Source organism: Rhineura floridana, chromosome 7 (assembly GCF_030035675.1).
Source record: "Rhineura floridana isolate rRhiFlo1 chromosome 7, rRhiFlo1.hap2, whole genome shotgun sequence".
Taxonomy (NCBI): domain Eukaryota; kingdom Metazoa; phylum Chordata; class Lepidosauria; order Squamata; family Rhineuridae; genus Rhineura; species Rhineura floridana.
Window position 1 is genome coordinate 77,029,877 of NC_084486.1, and position 13,535 is coordinate 77,043,411.

The 13,535-nt window shown below is 38.5% G+C and overlaps 1 protein-coding gene across 2 annotated transcripts in view; it reads right to left on the reverse strand.

Annotated features, from left to right (window-relative positions):
• Nucleotides 1-13,535, reverse strand: part of SHOC2 (SHOC2 leucine rich repeat scaffold protein) — a 73,444-nt gene that overhangs the window by 17,507 nt on the left and 42,402 nt on the right. For both annotated transcript variants that reach the window (XM_061636021.1, XM_061636022.1), the window contains exons 3-4: nt 11,764-11,901; nt 886-1,016 (exon numbers count right to left, since the gene is read on the reverse strand). In XM_061636021.1, coding sequence (XP_061492005.1) covers nt 886-1,016; nt 11,764-11,901 — 269 coding nt within the window. The remainder of the gene's footprint in view (nt 1-885; nt 1,017-11,763; nt 11,902-13,535) is intronic.

A 13,535-nucleotide genomic window follows, 5' to 3' on the forward strand; every position in this document is an offset into this window, starting at 1 on the left:
CCTGAACCTGTAATGTATTTCATATTGCTCATATCTAAGAGTCCTTTATGCTGAAGACTGAATTGGAGTTTTGCCACCACTGACTTTTCCAAGGATCTTGGCATTGCAAAAGCTTGCTGAAGGCTGTCACAATACACTCAGCCACACAGATACTACATTTCTTAGCCATCTTTAAACACACTGAATATTTTTTTTTAAGAAATCAGAGAAGAGGTTGGATAATGTACTCCATACATTCTAAAAGAAACAAAGTACTTACTATTTATCAATACTGTTGGACAGCTGCCTCTCCCAAACTAGTCTTTTAAGATCTAATGTCTATTAGGCATTGCATCATCATGAGCTTGGTATATTTTGCAATTCTGCAGATTTCTTTACAAATGCATTTTCTTTCTTCTGCTGCCAAAGAGGCTTGCTTTAATGGATTACACCACTATACTAACATCCAAGTGGCTCTTCTCAGCAACAATTACAATGTACACACAGACAAGCACTTGTGAGTAAAGCAATTTTTTTTGTTAAAGGAGTTTTGAATTGGGAGCCAAACTTATGATAAAGCAGTATGTTTTGCTGTCAGTCTCCTTTATATATGTAATTACACTTGAGTAACTTTCATAATGTACTTGGGAGGGGCAATTCAGCTTTGTTCTTAAAAGCTTCCAGGCAACTGTCTCCCAGTAGCAACTTCTTCAAGCAACATCCATTCATTCCCATTCAATTAGCGCTAATGCTAATAATTTATATCCAATTTGGCAAATTTCAGTTCAGTGGCCTTCCATTTCCACAGCACTTTTCTTCATTAAAACCCATGCTGACTCCAGTGTTTTAGATCAACATTTATACAACATTAAGCTGAAATCACACTCAAACTACTGAGTGCCTCACCTCTGGTAAAGTAGAAATCATGTTGTTCTCCAAATTCAGTTCATCAAGTTTACTGCACTGTGCTAGAGACCTGGGTATTGCTGAGAGTCTATTATACCTCAGCCCAAGGCTTTTCAGACTGGACAGGTTTCCTAAAAACAAAAGAAGATGGTTACGTAATACTTGCTTTAGAGGCTAAAAGAAGGAGACTCCGGCTGCTATGTTAGCTGGGAAAACAATGAATACCTTGAGTTTCTATTTTTTCATTACTACACCATCTTTCCACAATAGCATCTACTAATATTTAGTATTAGTAACAGCGCATATTTTCAAAGGAATTCACAAGTAGAAATACAAAACTGAATTCTGATAGACTGAGAATTTCAGTATGATCATTCTCCACTACAGTAGGGCCCCGCTTCCCGGTGCTTCACTTCCCAGCGTTCTGCTAATGCGGCGGCTTTCATTCCCCATTTTAAAGCCGATTTTGCCGCTTTTGCTTCTATCTTTTCGGCGCCAGGTTAAGACCTGGCTATGCTCCCAGGCATTTTAAAGCGTTTAATGTTACAATTTTAAATCTCTTTGTTTCAGTTTATTTATTGTGATTTTTGTATTTCTGTACTTTTAATCTTTTGTACACCGCCCAGAGAGCTATTCGCTATGGGCGGTTAAAAAATTAAATAAAATAAATAAATAAATAAATAAATTTTGCAGCATTTTTGTGTGACGCGCCCCATTATACTCAATGGGGTTCCGCTTTACGGCGATTTCTGCTTTACAGCGGGGGTCCGGAATGGAACCTGCCGTATAAGCGGGGCCCGCCTGTACTGAGCTTTGCTTTTATTTCTACACCTACTTAGCAGTTCTCTGAAAGCATGCATCTAAGTTTTTTGTTTCTTTTTAAACATTACTGGCCACTCATCACTCCAGTACTTTAGACCACTTTACACATTTTACATTACAAGGATAAGCATTTCTGCAAGAGCAGAGGGAGGGGGAAATAACTGCCATTAAAAGCAATACAATTAACAACAAAAAAAACCTTGCATGTGAGCTGCATGTGCCAGCAGATAATTAATGAAAAACTCACTGCTATCTCCTAATGCTTCCTGAACATATCCATGAGGCTGTATTGCAAATTAATGTATCTCTCATAGTGCAACACTGAGCACAGGATCAATATTGCTAGGGAAAACTATCCATTTGGTCAACAGAAAGCCCCAACACTCATCAGTGTATCATATTTTATGAGATGCAAAGCCACAGTTAAACATTTTGGCTAAAAAGTGCTACTATTAGGGGAAAAAAGACTAAATAGGAGGCAAATTGCTTAAGTTTGGCAGTTTAAACGAAATTCACAGATGAAGAGTAAACCTATAAGGAAGATATTTCAGATTTCTATAGCACAATCCTTGCAAAGTTACTTCTAAGAAATGCCTATGCAGTTTTACTGTTTAAGAAATAGACACCAAATCATGGTGCATGTGACTGAGGGTGGTATTCAATGCTAGTCCCATTCAGAGTAGACCCACTGAAGTTAATAGACACGACTAACTGAAATTCATTAATTTCAATAGTTCCACTCCGACTTTGTTGAATACATCACACTGAGTTTCACTGAACTACAAAAAGTTCATTAAAACATTTCTTGCTAGTCTCCTTTAAGGTTATCTACAATTTCACTGTAACACAGCAGAAGTCTTCAAGCAGCTTTGCTGTTTTAAGACCACAAGTAGATAGAGCACTGAACATGCACTGGCCTTGTTTTCATTTTTATTGCAAAATGCTTGTATCTAAAATTAGCCAAGAAAATAATCACAAGCAGGAGATGGTACAGAAAACATCTACACCCAAGGGAGGAAGTGGGTGTTACTAGGGCTGATATTCCAAGTGTGGCTAAGAAGCTATTGAAGGCCATCGGTCAGATCAAGACTTAATTACGCTTAGAGTAGAACCAGTGAAATCAATAGGGGTTAAGTTAGTCATGCTTAGAAAAGGCACCTTGAAATCAAATGATACTTAATTTAATACTGACTAAGGCTACAATCCAAGACATATTTACCTGGGACAAAGTCCTATTGAACCCAATGAAGCTTACATCTGAGTAGACATGTATTGGATCGACAGCTAAGTCTGGATCCAACCTCATCCGTTTACAAGTATTTCAAAGATGTTAGAATCAATGAAATGAAATGTTAGAATCAATGAAATGCGTATTAAAAGATTTACTTGTGTTAGCAAAGATTCAAAGCCCCCTCAACCCCCGAACATGCCTCCAAAATGATTTTGTGCCAGCCCTGGTGCTGACATAATTATTTTCCTTCCTATTAGAACCAACAGAGAGGAGAAAGGAAAAAGAAAATTTGTGAGTGTGTGTTAAAAGCCACCTTTCCTGTGTGGAGCCTGTGTGAGTCTGGGAGGCCTTAGGAAGTTGTTCCTCCAACACAGACCCTTCCCTCCATTCAACCTCCTTATGATTGCTCTGCCCAAGGCCCTTCTCCACATCCCATTATGAGGAGAGGTGAGGCTGGTGGGAACATCTGAGAAACCTTGTATGTGACCATACAGAGATTATGGAACTCCTTATCTCGGGAGATGTTTTTCACCCTTTTGTCTTTTCATAAGACCTTATTCTTTCAGCGGGTTTTTGGCCTGCTGACTTTATGTTTCTCTGTACGTGCTACACCCCTCTCATTTAAAATGACATTTTGAAATTTATTGTTGAAATTGTGAAGTTTTGTTTTAAAATATGTTGTAAGGTGCCTGGAGCATTTTAAAAAATGAAAAGGAAGGAAGAAATAGTATTTTTAATAACTGAATAATGCTTGCCTCCTAAAACTCAACAAAGAAATAAGAGAATGCACTAGTTAGCGATATTGTCTGAAGTATACCACCTAATGAATTTCAGAATTCATGAGTCCCTTGCTTTTTTTTATTAAATGCATGCATAAATGTTCAATTAGAAATTCTACATTTAAAAGGTTTTGTTAGCCAGGGCAAAATCTTCTGCAGTAGGGCCCCACTCATACAGTGGGTTATGTTCCAGACCTCTGCCTAAAAGTGAAACCCACTGAAAAGCGGAACTCATTCAACAGAATGGTGCCCTACGCCCAAAAAACGCCGTAAAAGCGGAACAAGCACCTTATAAGGGGGGCCTTACTCTAATTGAAAGCCGCCGTATTAGTGGAACGCCGAAAAGGGGGGCCCTACTGTGTCTGTTTAAGAGTGCATTACTGTAAAAAAACCACCTTACAGTACACCTACAAAGTAGTCAAAGTTGGAGCTCTATCTAATAATCTAGTCTAAACATATATTTAGTAGTGCACTATCCTAAAACTTTCCCACTACAAAAATGCCCAATCTTCATTTATGCTGCCAAAATACCTTTTTGGAGAATTGAACTTTAGAAGTTCCATAGTTCCAAATTTATTCCATAATTCCATATAATTATTCCATATTTTCCTAGAAAACATGTTACACAATAATATAATTTGTCTTACTTATTAAAAAAATACAAGTTCCACTTCTGAAATAAAATATTTTGAACAGGTGCTATTTTTCAGTCTTTGCTGATGCAGAAAGATATTTATAATCATGATTATAACATGTTTTAGTACTGGCTTTTTAGAACACCTTTGTCTATACTCACTTTTATTATCAAGCTCAGCTACTTCTGAGGCCAATAAGAAGAATTATTTGCACAGAAGCTGTTAAGTGTAAATCTACAGGCCACTGTCACACTCAGCACCACCCTTTTGCAGAATGACATGCCTCCCTTTCCTGGGAACCTAAGCTTCTCACCCATAAAACATACTAATTGCTATTCTAGGAAAGTTTGTGGACAGACAACAAGTGAGGGGTGGCTTCTTATTTCTTCAGTGGAAGAACTAAAACGCAAAAAACCCACATTCAAATCTTGGCAGCTCAGTGCGATACAATGCTATGCATAAAGGAACACAGAGACAACCTTTTCCCTATCAAGTACCACAGTCTTATAAATAAACTCACAAAAGTTACTAGCCTGCACATTTTTTGTCTAACCAGCTAAGAGGCTTTTAGTCTGTGTTTCCGCAGGCAAAACTCTCCTCTAACCTGTCTTCTCTCAGAAAGGGCGGTGCTGGAGGAAAACAGCTGAGGCAGAGAGATTTTCCTTCTTCTGCAGTCAGTATGGAAGCATAGCAGACTGGCAGAGGAAGAACGGAGACAATCTCTCCATTGCCACCCAATTCACTTGCTTGCATAGTATTCCTGGGTCACCTATGGTTACTAGGCAGATTCTTAAACACAAAGCCTAAGTTTAAAATATACGTAACAAAGACACGGTATTTATGCTCTTGTAATGAATATGAACTAAACTGATGACTCCTACAAATAGAATAGGAGGATGGTGGGTCTGTTTTACTTCTATGACAGCTCTTTCTCATGACAGAAGGAGCAGGGCAGCAAGAATATTTTGAAAGTGATTGATTCACCATCTAAATTTGGGTATATTTCACTATAGCAACTGAAGTCTGTTACACTGCTGATATGAAAACGCAAAGGCATTTTACACCAATTTTGAAGTCATGTTTTTACCAGCAACTTCTATCAATGCCTTCAAGCAGTGGAAGTTACTCCATTGCCTCTGCACTGTAGTTCAGCTTCCTCTGAAGGCAAAACAAAACACAGCAAATGCTATGTACTGCTGACTTATTGTTTTATATAATGTTTATATATTATATATTGTTTTATATCATGGAAGCATTTCTTCAAATTCAACACCAATTTTACCACATGAGCCCCCAAGAACCTGCCACCTTTGGCCTTTACAGTTCATCAATTTTTTTCTCTCCTCCCCCCCCCACAAGGACACTTTCAAAACCAAGCTTAGAGAAGAAACTCATGACATCCTTGCTATGTGAGTACAAAAGCTTAACACTGAAGGTTCTCAAATAGACATCCATCAAGAGGTGCTTGATTAAGCACAGTGTTCCTTAAAGGGGAAGATCATGGTATAGTCCCAAGACCAAGTGCACTGTCCTGGATTTTTGAATGGGGGTGGGTGGGAGACAAGTAAACCTTGGAGCTGCCATCACAGAACAAGCCAAACAGGTAAAGACAGAGGACTTCAAGGCTTCATGCAAAATGAGGGACGATGCTTAGCCACCTAGCACTAGCATAGCATGAGTAATCCAGAAAAAGACAAGGTACCAAATTTACAATGATGCCTGTAACTTTTGCCCATAACAAGCTTTTGCTCATAGCAGTTTAGATGTTTCTATTGTACTCACCTCGATTTGTTTCAAAAGTACAGGACATTAGATATGTATTTTCCTTTTTACAAAAGCTTCTCTTAGAAGTAGAATCTAAATTTTCCTCCCTCTAAGCAAGCTATTCATAACTTTAATTATGAACAAATAAAGTTCTGAATAATGGAAGATTATCACTATGCATGACATCAATGAGATTTAACACATAAAGAAGCAATGGCAAGATTGAATAGTCGGATATACAACTTGACCCTTTCAACTAAATGAGTAGTTTCATAACAAATAGGCAATTTTAGGGTGATACTTGACCTTTCAAAAACACTGTTGACAGTCAAAGCATTTAAAGAAATCCTATGAGGATACTAAGCGGCCTAAAACACAAGGGGGACGGGGGGGGGGGTAACAGACACATTAACTTCCTGTCACCTCAATGTATCTCAGTAGGAAGGATAAGCAATAGTTTTCTCCATACTCTTTAATATGTGCAAACTGTAAACATATCTCCTCTTAGTCATCCCTTTTAGATTAAAAAAAAATCCAGGAAAAGCATCCTATCAATGTGCTGCTTAGCAATGGAACAAAATGATGAAGGTTATAGAAAAAGGCCTATGAAAAGGTTTTTAATTCAAGTTAAAGCATATATATCAGAATACAGGGAGCCAGACTTCTAATTGTAGGACTTGTGATTCACCTACCATTACAGTTCCCAACTCTCTAACACCTACCATAAAATAATATGTAATCCAAAAATCAAGCCACAGTTTGCTTAATGTGGACCAAACCATGACTAAAATATAGCCAGTGTTACACAACTGCTTATATGTAATATGCATAAGGGTTAGTTCAATATTATCCAGCATATTAGGAATACTGTAATAACATAGTTCTCACATTTGCACCATTCTGAGTTTGAGTTTTTCTGTTCTTTTATATTTTATTACATTTATATCTCACCTTCTTTCATCAAGTAACTCTAAGCAGCGTACATGTGATTCTCAGGTGGTCTCCCATCCAGGCACTGACCAGATCCAGATCTGCTTAGCTTCAGCAAGGTGGTGGCCTCATGTGCCTTCAGACCATAATGGAACCACCCAAAATTGTGGCTGGCCATGCCCCCAAAGCAGATATTTTCTGGTGAGATGACTCGCAACACTTTCTCAAAATTCCAAATGTGCCCGCAGTCCCAAAGGGGTTGGGGATATGTGCTTTAAAGGATGACTGTGCTTTGCCATTTATGTGTATTTGAAATGTTTTAACAAATAAGTTGAACAATAATAGGTCCATACAGTTAAAGCAAATCTTTTTTATTGTAAAACTATATACATGTTTAAGTGGTAAGTTCTACTATGACAATTATACTTATCACTTGACAGGTATAGTGTTACCTCACATGCACATAATACATGTCCTACTGAGAGGTTTGCCTCTCCTTCAGTTGCTTTTAAACAGACTATAGAGACCCTTTTATTCTAGTTTTTTTTAAAAAAAAATTAAAGCTGGCCTGGAGCTTTAAAAACTGTTATTGCTCTGTAATCTATATTTGCTGATCTTGACTGACATATCCTCAATGCTACTGTCCTAAGTTATGTGTATTTTACATTTTGTTGTAATTGTTTAGGGATAGTTTTAAAATGCATTTGTACTAGTTTAGTTATATTGTTAGCTGTTTTGTGAAGGCTATTTGCTTGGGAAAGCAAAATATAAATACTTAGGGTGGTATCCAATTAACACATTCCATCAGTGCAAGGATATCCACTTGCGCAACAAGCTTTCCCCCTCCCCTCTCCCCGGAGCACCCTAAATCTGTGAGGGGGGGCATGCATGGGGGGAGGGGGGAGTTCTGATGTGCAAGTAGCTATCCTTCTGCTACACTGGATACAATGCTTAAATTGTAAAAAAATAAAAATGAAATGGGAGCAAGGATTGAGCTAACAAAAACTAAGTTGAACCTCTCTGAACAACTTGCCCACATCCTTATGAAGAAAGATCCCTAAAAGGAACAGCCACCCAAATGCCCCTTTGCAGACATCCCTTCCTAAATTCTATGGCGCATCAACCATTAAGCCTTTGTAAGAGTTCAGTCAGCTTGATTTCTATTATGGTAAGACACTGGGTAAGGCCTGAGTCACGTGAAGAGAAGAACAGTGGTTGCATCTACTACCAAACCTCTGAAAAACCTCTGCCAGCTGCCTCATATGCAGGAATCTAAAAATAAAGTGGGTTGATGTAAAGTAGTACCTTGTGACAGCAAGCCAGATAGGGAGTTACTTTCAGCAGAAACCACTGCAGACCTCTGATCTGAACCAGACACAGGCTCCAGATCAGGATATTCTTTCTCCAAAATAAAGAGGAACCACGCTAAGACACTTGTTTAAACATATGACTTGTGTCACTTGTAATTTGATCCTAAGATTTGGCTTACAATATACAAAGCTTCTGAAGGCTACTACCAAGGAATGGTAAGTGCTAATGCTTTGAGTTTTAAATTAATCACTGATTTTATGGTATTTATTCATTAGGACTGAATTATGAGGTATTTATTCATTAGGACCTAATTTTATGGTATATACATGGGTGCATTTTTTCTGTATTAGTGTCTCATTCATTGTTAGAAATGTAACATGTAAAACTGCAGCAAATTTGGCCCAGAAAGGAAAGGGAATAAAACATTTTTCCTTCTAAGAGCTGGACAGGGACGTGGGGAAAGAGTTGGACAGGAACATAATGGCTCTCTTACAGGGAAGTGACTGTCCTTCCATGTATGGTTATTTCTTATGAAGTCTGAAAAACAATAAAAAGAAGCTGGAAAGAAGACAAAAAATTAAATCTAAAAACAAAAACCTCCTTCAATAATTAAAACACATATTTGTCTATAGTAAACCATTCCCCAAAGAAGGTACAATTGGGAAATCAGTTGTGTTCCAAGACTGGTGTGCAGTTCTTGAAATAATAATGTGTGTGATTGCTACAATATGCTTGATGAAAATGATAACATTTAAGAGCTAATTGAAAGAAAGCAAAATCTGCTAAAGAATGAAGTTAGAAAGAGGTAGGCTCCAGAACCACCAGCTCAAATACTCAGCTGTGTTTGTTATTTTCAAGATGTATATCCTGCCTTTCTGACCAGTGTTCCAGGCTGCTCACAATCAAAATTGCATGTATTCAATGCATGCCTATGGTCCACTGGAGTCAACTGTTGATGTCAAGAAAATTATTGCCCATTTTCAGAGATGTTAATTCATTTTTCCTCCATTATGGTATTTACTGAAGTCCCCAGAAAAGCATGTTAAATCTTAATGTTGATAAATAAAAAGACATCAAGAGTAAATGGAAGGACACATGTATGATGGTGTCAGTATCTATTAAAATTGTGGTAATCACCTACAAGGGTAAAACCAATTAACAATTTCAAAATTCCTGTGTGATCTAACAAGTAGTCTTGCCTACAAAAGCTAATGCTGAACAAAAGTTCATCGACTAATCTTAAACTCACAAAGGAGTAACCTGGGGGTGCTGATCAGCCAGCCCTCCAGGCCTGGTGGTGGTGGTGTTAAATGCTAGGTCTGTTTAGAATAAAACGCTGATCATCCACAACTTGACTATGGATGAGGGAGCTGACTTGGCATGTGTAACTGAGACTCGGGTAGATGAGCATGGTGGCCCTATGCTAACCTCCCTCTATCCATCTGGGTACTCAGTGCAGCACCATTCCAGGTCAGAGGGGCAGGGAGGGAGAGTCACAATCATCTATAAAAATGCCATCTCCCTTCCCATGTTTGTGATATTGGGCCAGAAAGACAGAATGGAGATGTTGGCAGTGTACTGTCCCCCTGCTGTACTACAAGCTCCCCAACTGAGTTAGCAGAGGTAATCTTAGCTGTGGTGTTCGAGAACCCTTTCAGAGTGGTGCTGAGGGATTTCAATATCCACACCAAGGCTGCCTCAAATGGGCCGGCTCAGGTCTTCATGACCTCCATGGCAACCACGGAGCTGTCTCAATGCATCAATGGCCCAACACATATGGCTAGGTGTGATGTTCCACAATTGTAAGTTAAAAGTTTCCATGCATTTGTGTTATATATAGTGAGTTAGTATATTGGAATGATTAAGGTAAGTGGAGAGTGTTAGGAGGGGAAAATGAGTGAGACAGAATGTTGGTGTAGGATGGTTTGTGACTGGCTGAGTGAATGGGGGTCACTCTTCCTAATGATAAAGCCAACTGAGGGGGGGGGAGAGATAAATGAAGCCTCTAGAGCAGGAGTGACTAATCCTTAGCCTAGAGACCTAAGCTGCCACCCAAAGCACATTTTGCCCCCCCCCCCTCAAATCTTACTGATTTTAGTAGTGGCAGCAAGAGAAAAAAGAGAAAAAAACTATTAAAGCAGAGCCAGCACCCTGATGGGAATACAAATTGTCCCTCCCTGGTCACCAGATCATTCATTTGATGAGCAGGGAAGGGCTCATAACCCCCCTCTTCAACTGATCTGCTTGGATCAACTGGGGGGGGAGCTGTGCACCTGTATGTGTGCCTGTGCCATGTCCAGAAAGCATCTGTGTGTGTTCAGGATGTTTATGCATACATGTTATGTGTTCATACATACAAGAGCCTGTGTGTAAGAATGTAGGCTGGCCATATCCACTGCTGGCATGCAGCCCCCAGAGGGATGGTCAATGAGAAATTCTAGCCTTCCGGCCAAAAAAGATCAACCTTCCCTACTCTACAATGTAGATGGAATAGGTGATGAAAAGAGAGGAAGAACCAGAGATGTAGGAAAGATATGTAACAACCTAGATTGAGCTCTTTGTTTTGGAAATATGCGTTTTGTTGATTTATATTCAATTCAATGAGACATCAGCCTCCTGCAAGTTATCCTCAACCTATTTGAACCTCACAGATGAATCAGTCCAAAGCCTTGGCAGAGAAACAATGTCAAACATCTCAGTAGAAACAGAACCGATGCCCATCTTACATGGGGACTCTTAGCAAAAAGATTGAGGATATGGTCTCTGGAGCTGCTAGGCTGAAGTCTCTTTCAGTGCTTGAAAGGGCGTTGAGTAATTGTTAAAAACAGTCCTCTTGAGGGGTTAGAAAACCTGGAGATAGAGCAGGATCCTAGGACACAGGATTTTCCTATATAGGCAAAATACAGTTAATGGCTAACAATAAGAAAATATTCTTCAGGGAGAATATACTTTTCCTCTCACAGGAAATACCTTGTGCTAAATCAATAAATGGTACAAATTAACTAAATAACTGTAATTCACTATACAGATTGGCATATGGTAACATGGAGTTATTAAAGCATTTCAGAAAGATTATTCATGCCATACAAAGACAGAAAATATTCATATTACGAGATAATCACAAATCTTGTCAAATCTATTTTAATTTTTACATTATTTTTTTTTAAAGCATGTATTTAAGTACTGGTAATTTCTTTACTGTTCATCATCTTACTTTCAGTACCAATTCTCAAAACGCAAGAATCACACCACTATGGCTAGAGATTTGGGCACACAAGGGACGGGTCTAAATCCCTGCCTGTTCAACCATGAACAGCCATGAGGCACAGTGGGTGACTGGGGATTAGTCATTCTCTCCAAAACCTGAACTTCAAAAACAAAAATATTTAACCACATCTTTACATACCTATAGTGTCTGGAAGGTCTAACAGTTCATTGTGCTGTAGGTCAAGTTTGGTGATCTGTGTGCAATTTCCAATCTCCTTTGGAAGATGTTCAAGCTGATTGTGTGCTACATCCAGTGTTATGAGGTTACACAACTCACCTGAAAGTGCACAGAGATACATGGTATGAGAAACTTATTTTGCACTAAATATTGAGTGCAGATGTGAAAGGTCACTTTAAGGAATGCATGACATTGTCAACCTCCAACCCCAACCCTCACTTCACAATTTGTCATAACTATGTAATGTAGTAAAGTAGTAATAAGAATAATTGCATTCTTCCCAATAGTAGAATCTCAGTTTTTCATTTCTTCTTTCTGTTTTGTGCTAAAGTGGCTGCTATTACACCTAGTACTTTGCACAGAAGCTTAAAGTTATCTGGGTTGACATGGTATTTATAAAGGGCAGGTTTCCTTAAATTAAAAATTTGGGAAGAACTGATTAATTCCAATTTACGTCTGCAATCCTATACTTACTTAACTGGAAGTAAGCCTCCTTCTGAGTAGACATGTATAGAATTGTACTGTTAAGAGTTACTTTTTAAAAACTGTTCCACAATATGTATCACATGTATTACAGTTGCCTCTGGTTTCATAACATTTAAACTGAGACTAATAAAACATATTCAGATAGTAAACTTTAGGACTAAGCAAGTAAGAAGAACTTGCAGAAACAGTAAATCTTCTACCATTTCTCACAGTGAAAGTAAACACTTGACTCAGTTACACATTTTTCATCATTAAAATACAGGCATACCCAGCTTAAAGTCGCTTCTCTTAACGTCGCCTCGCTATAAAGTACATGCTCCATATGCCACTTTAATGTACGTGTTTCGCAATTACGGACACTTAATGGCATGATGCCGCTGCCATCTAGTGGCGATTGCAGTGCAGTACATGCACAGATAATTGCTTCACTTTAAGTACATTTTCACTTTACATACACGCTCCAGTCCCATTGCATATGTTAAAGCGGGGTATGCCTGTACCCAGGCTTTTTCCTATGTGTGAATACAAATCGGCTGCTTAATATTGTCATACTTTCATTTAAGGAGGAAATAATCTTATCTATTTAAAACACACAAGTTCCCTGGTAAGTGGAAAAACAGGATGATGATATTCTTTGTTCTTCACCTTCACCTATTACACCATCTGAAATGAATCTTCAGTTTTCTTAATATGACTAGTTTCTCTTTATTCCCACTTTCCACCTGCTGACGAACCTATGTGTTTCACCTAAGGATGGAGACAGGGCTGAACAGCAGCTATATTTTATGTTTTCAAAAATGGGGTATCAATCATTGTATGGTTCTTCTTCCTAGCAGCAGTAGGTGCAACTTGAAACCTGCATAGCACCAAACAGAGCCTCACATGAATGTCTGCTCCTCCCACATTCCATTGTAAGACTGACTAAATACAGACTTTATGGTATCAGCCAGCTCCCCGCCTCTCCCATTTGGTTTACCATGGAGCCCAATGAAGAATTCTCCAGTACTTGAAAGCTTGCACACTATTTTCCGACAGTTTGGTTGGCCTAATAAAGCTATTGCCGTAATGTGGATTTTGGATTTTTTCTTATGGGCCAACATAGTTATCTTCACTTTTTGTGAGACATGTATGTATTCATGTAATAATAATAATAAATAATAAATTTAATTTCTTCGTCGCCTATCTGGCCAATGGCCACTCTAGGCGACCTACAAAATTATTAAAATACAATTAATAAAATACAGTAA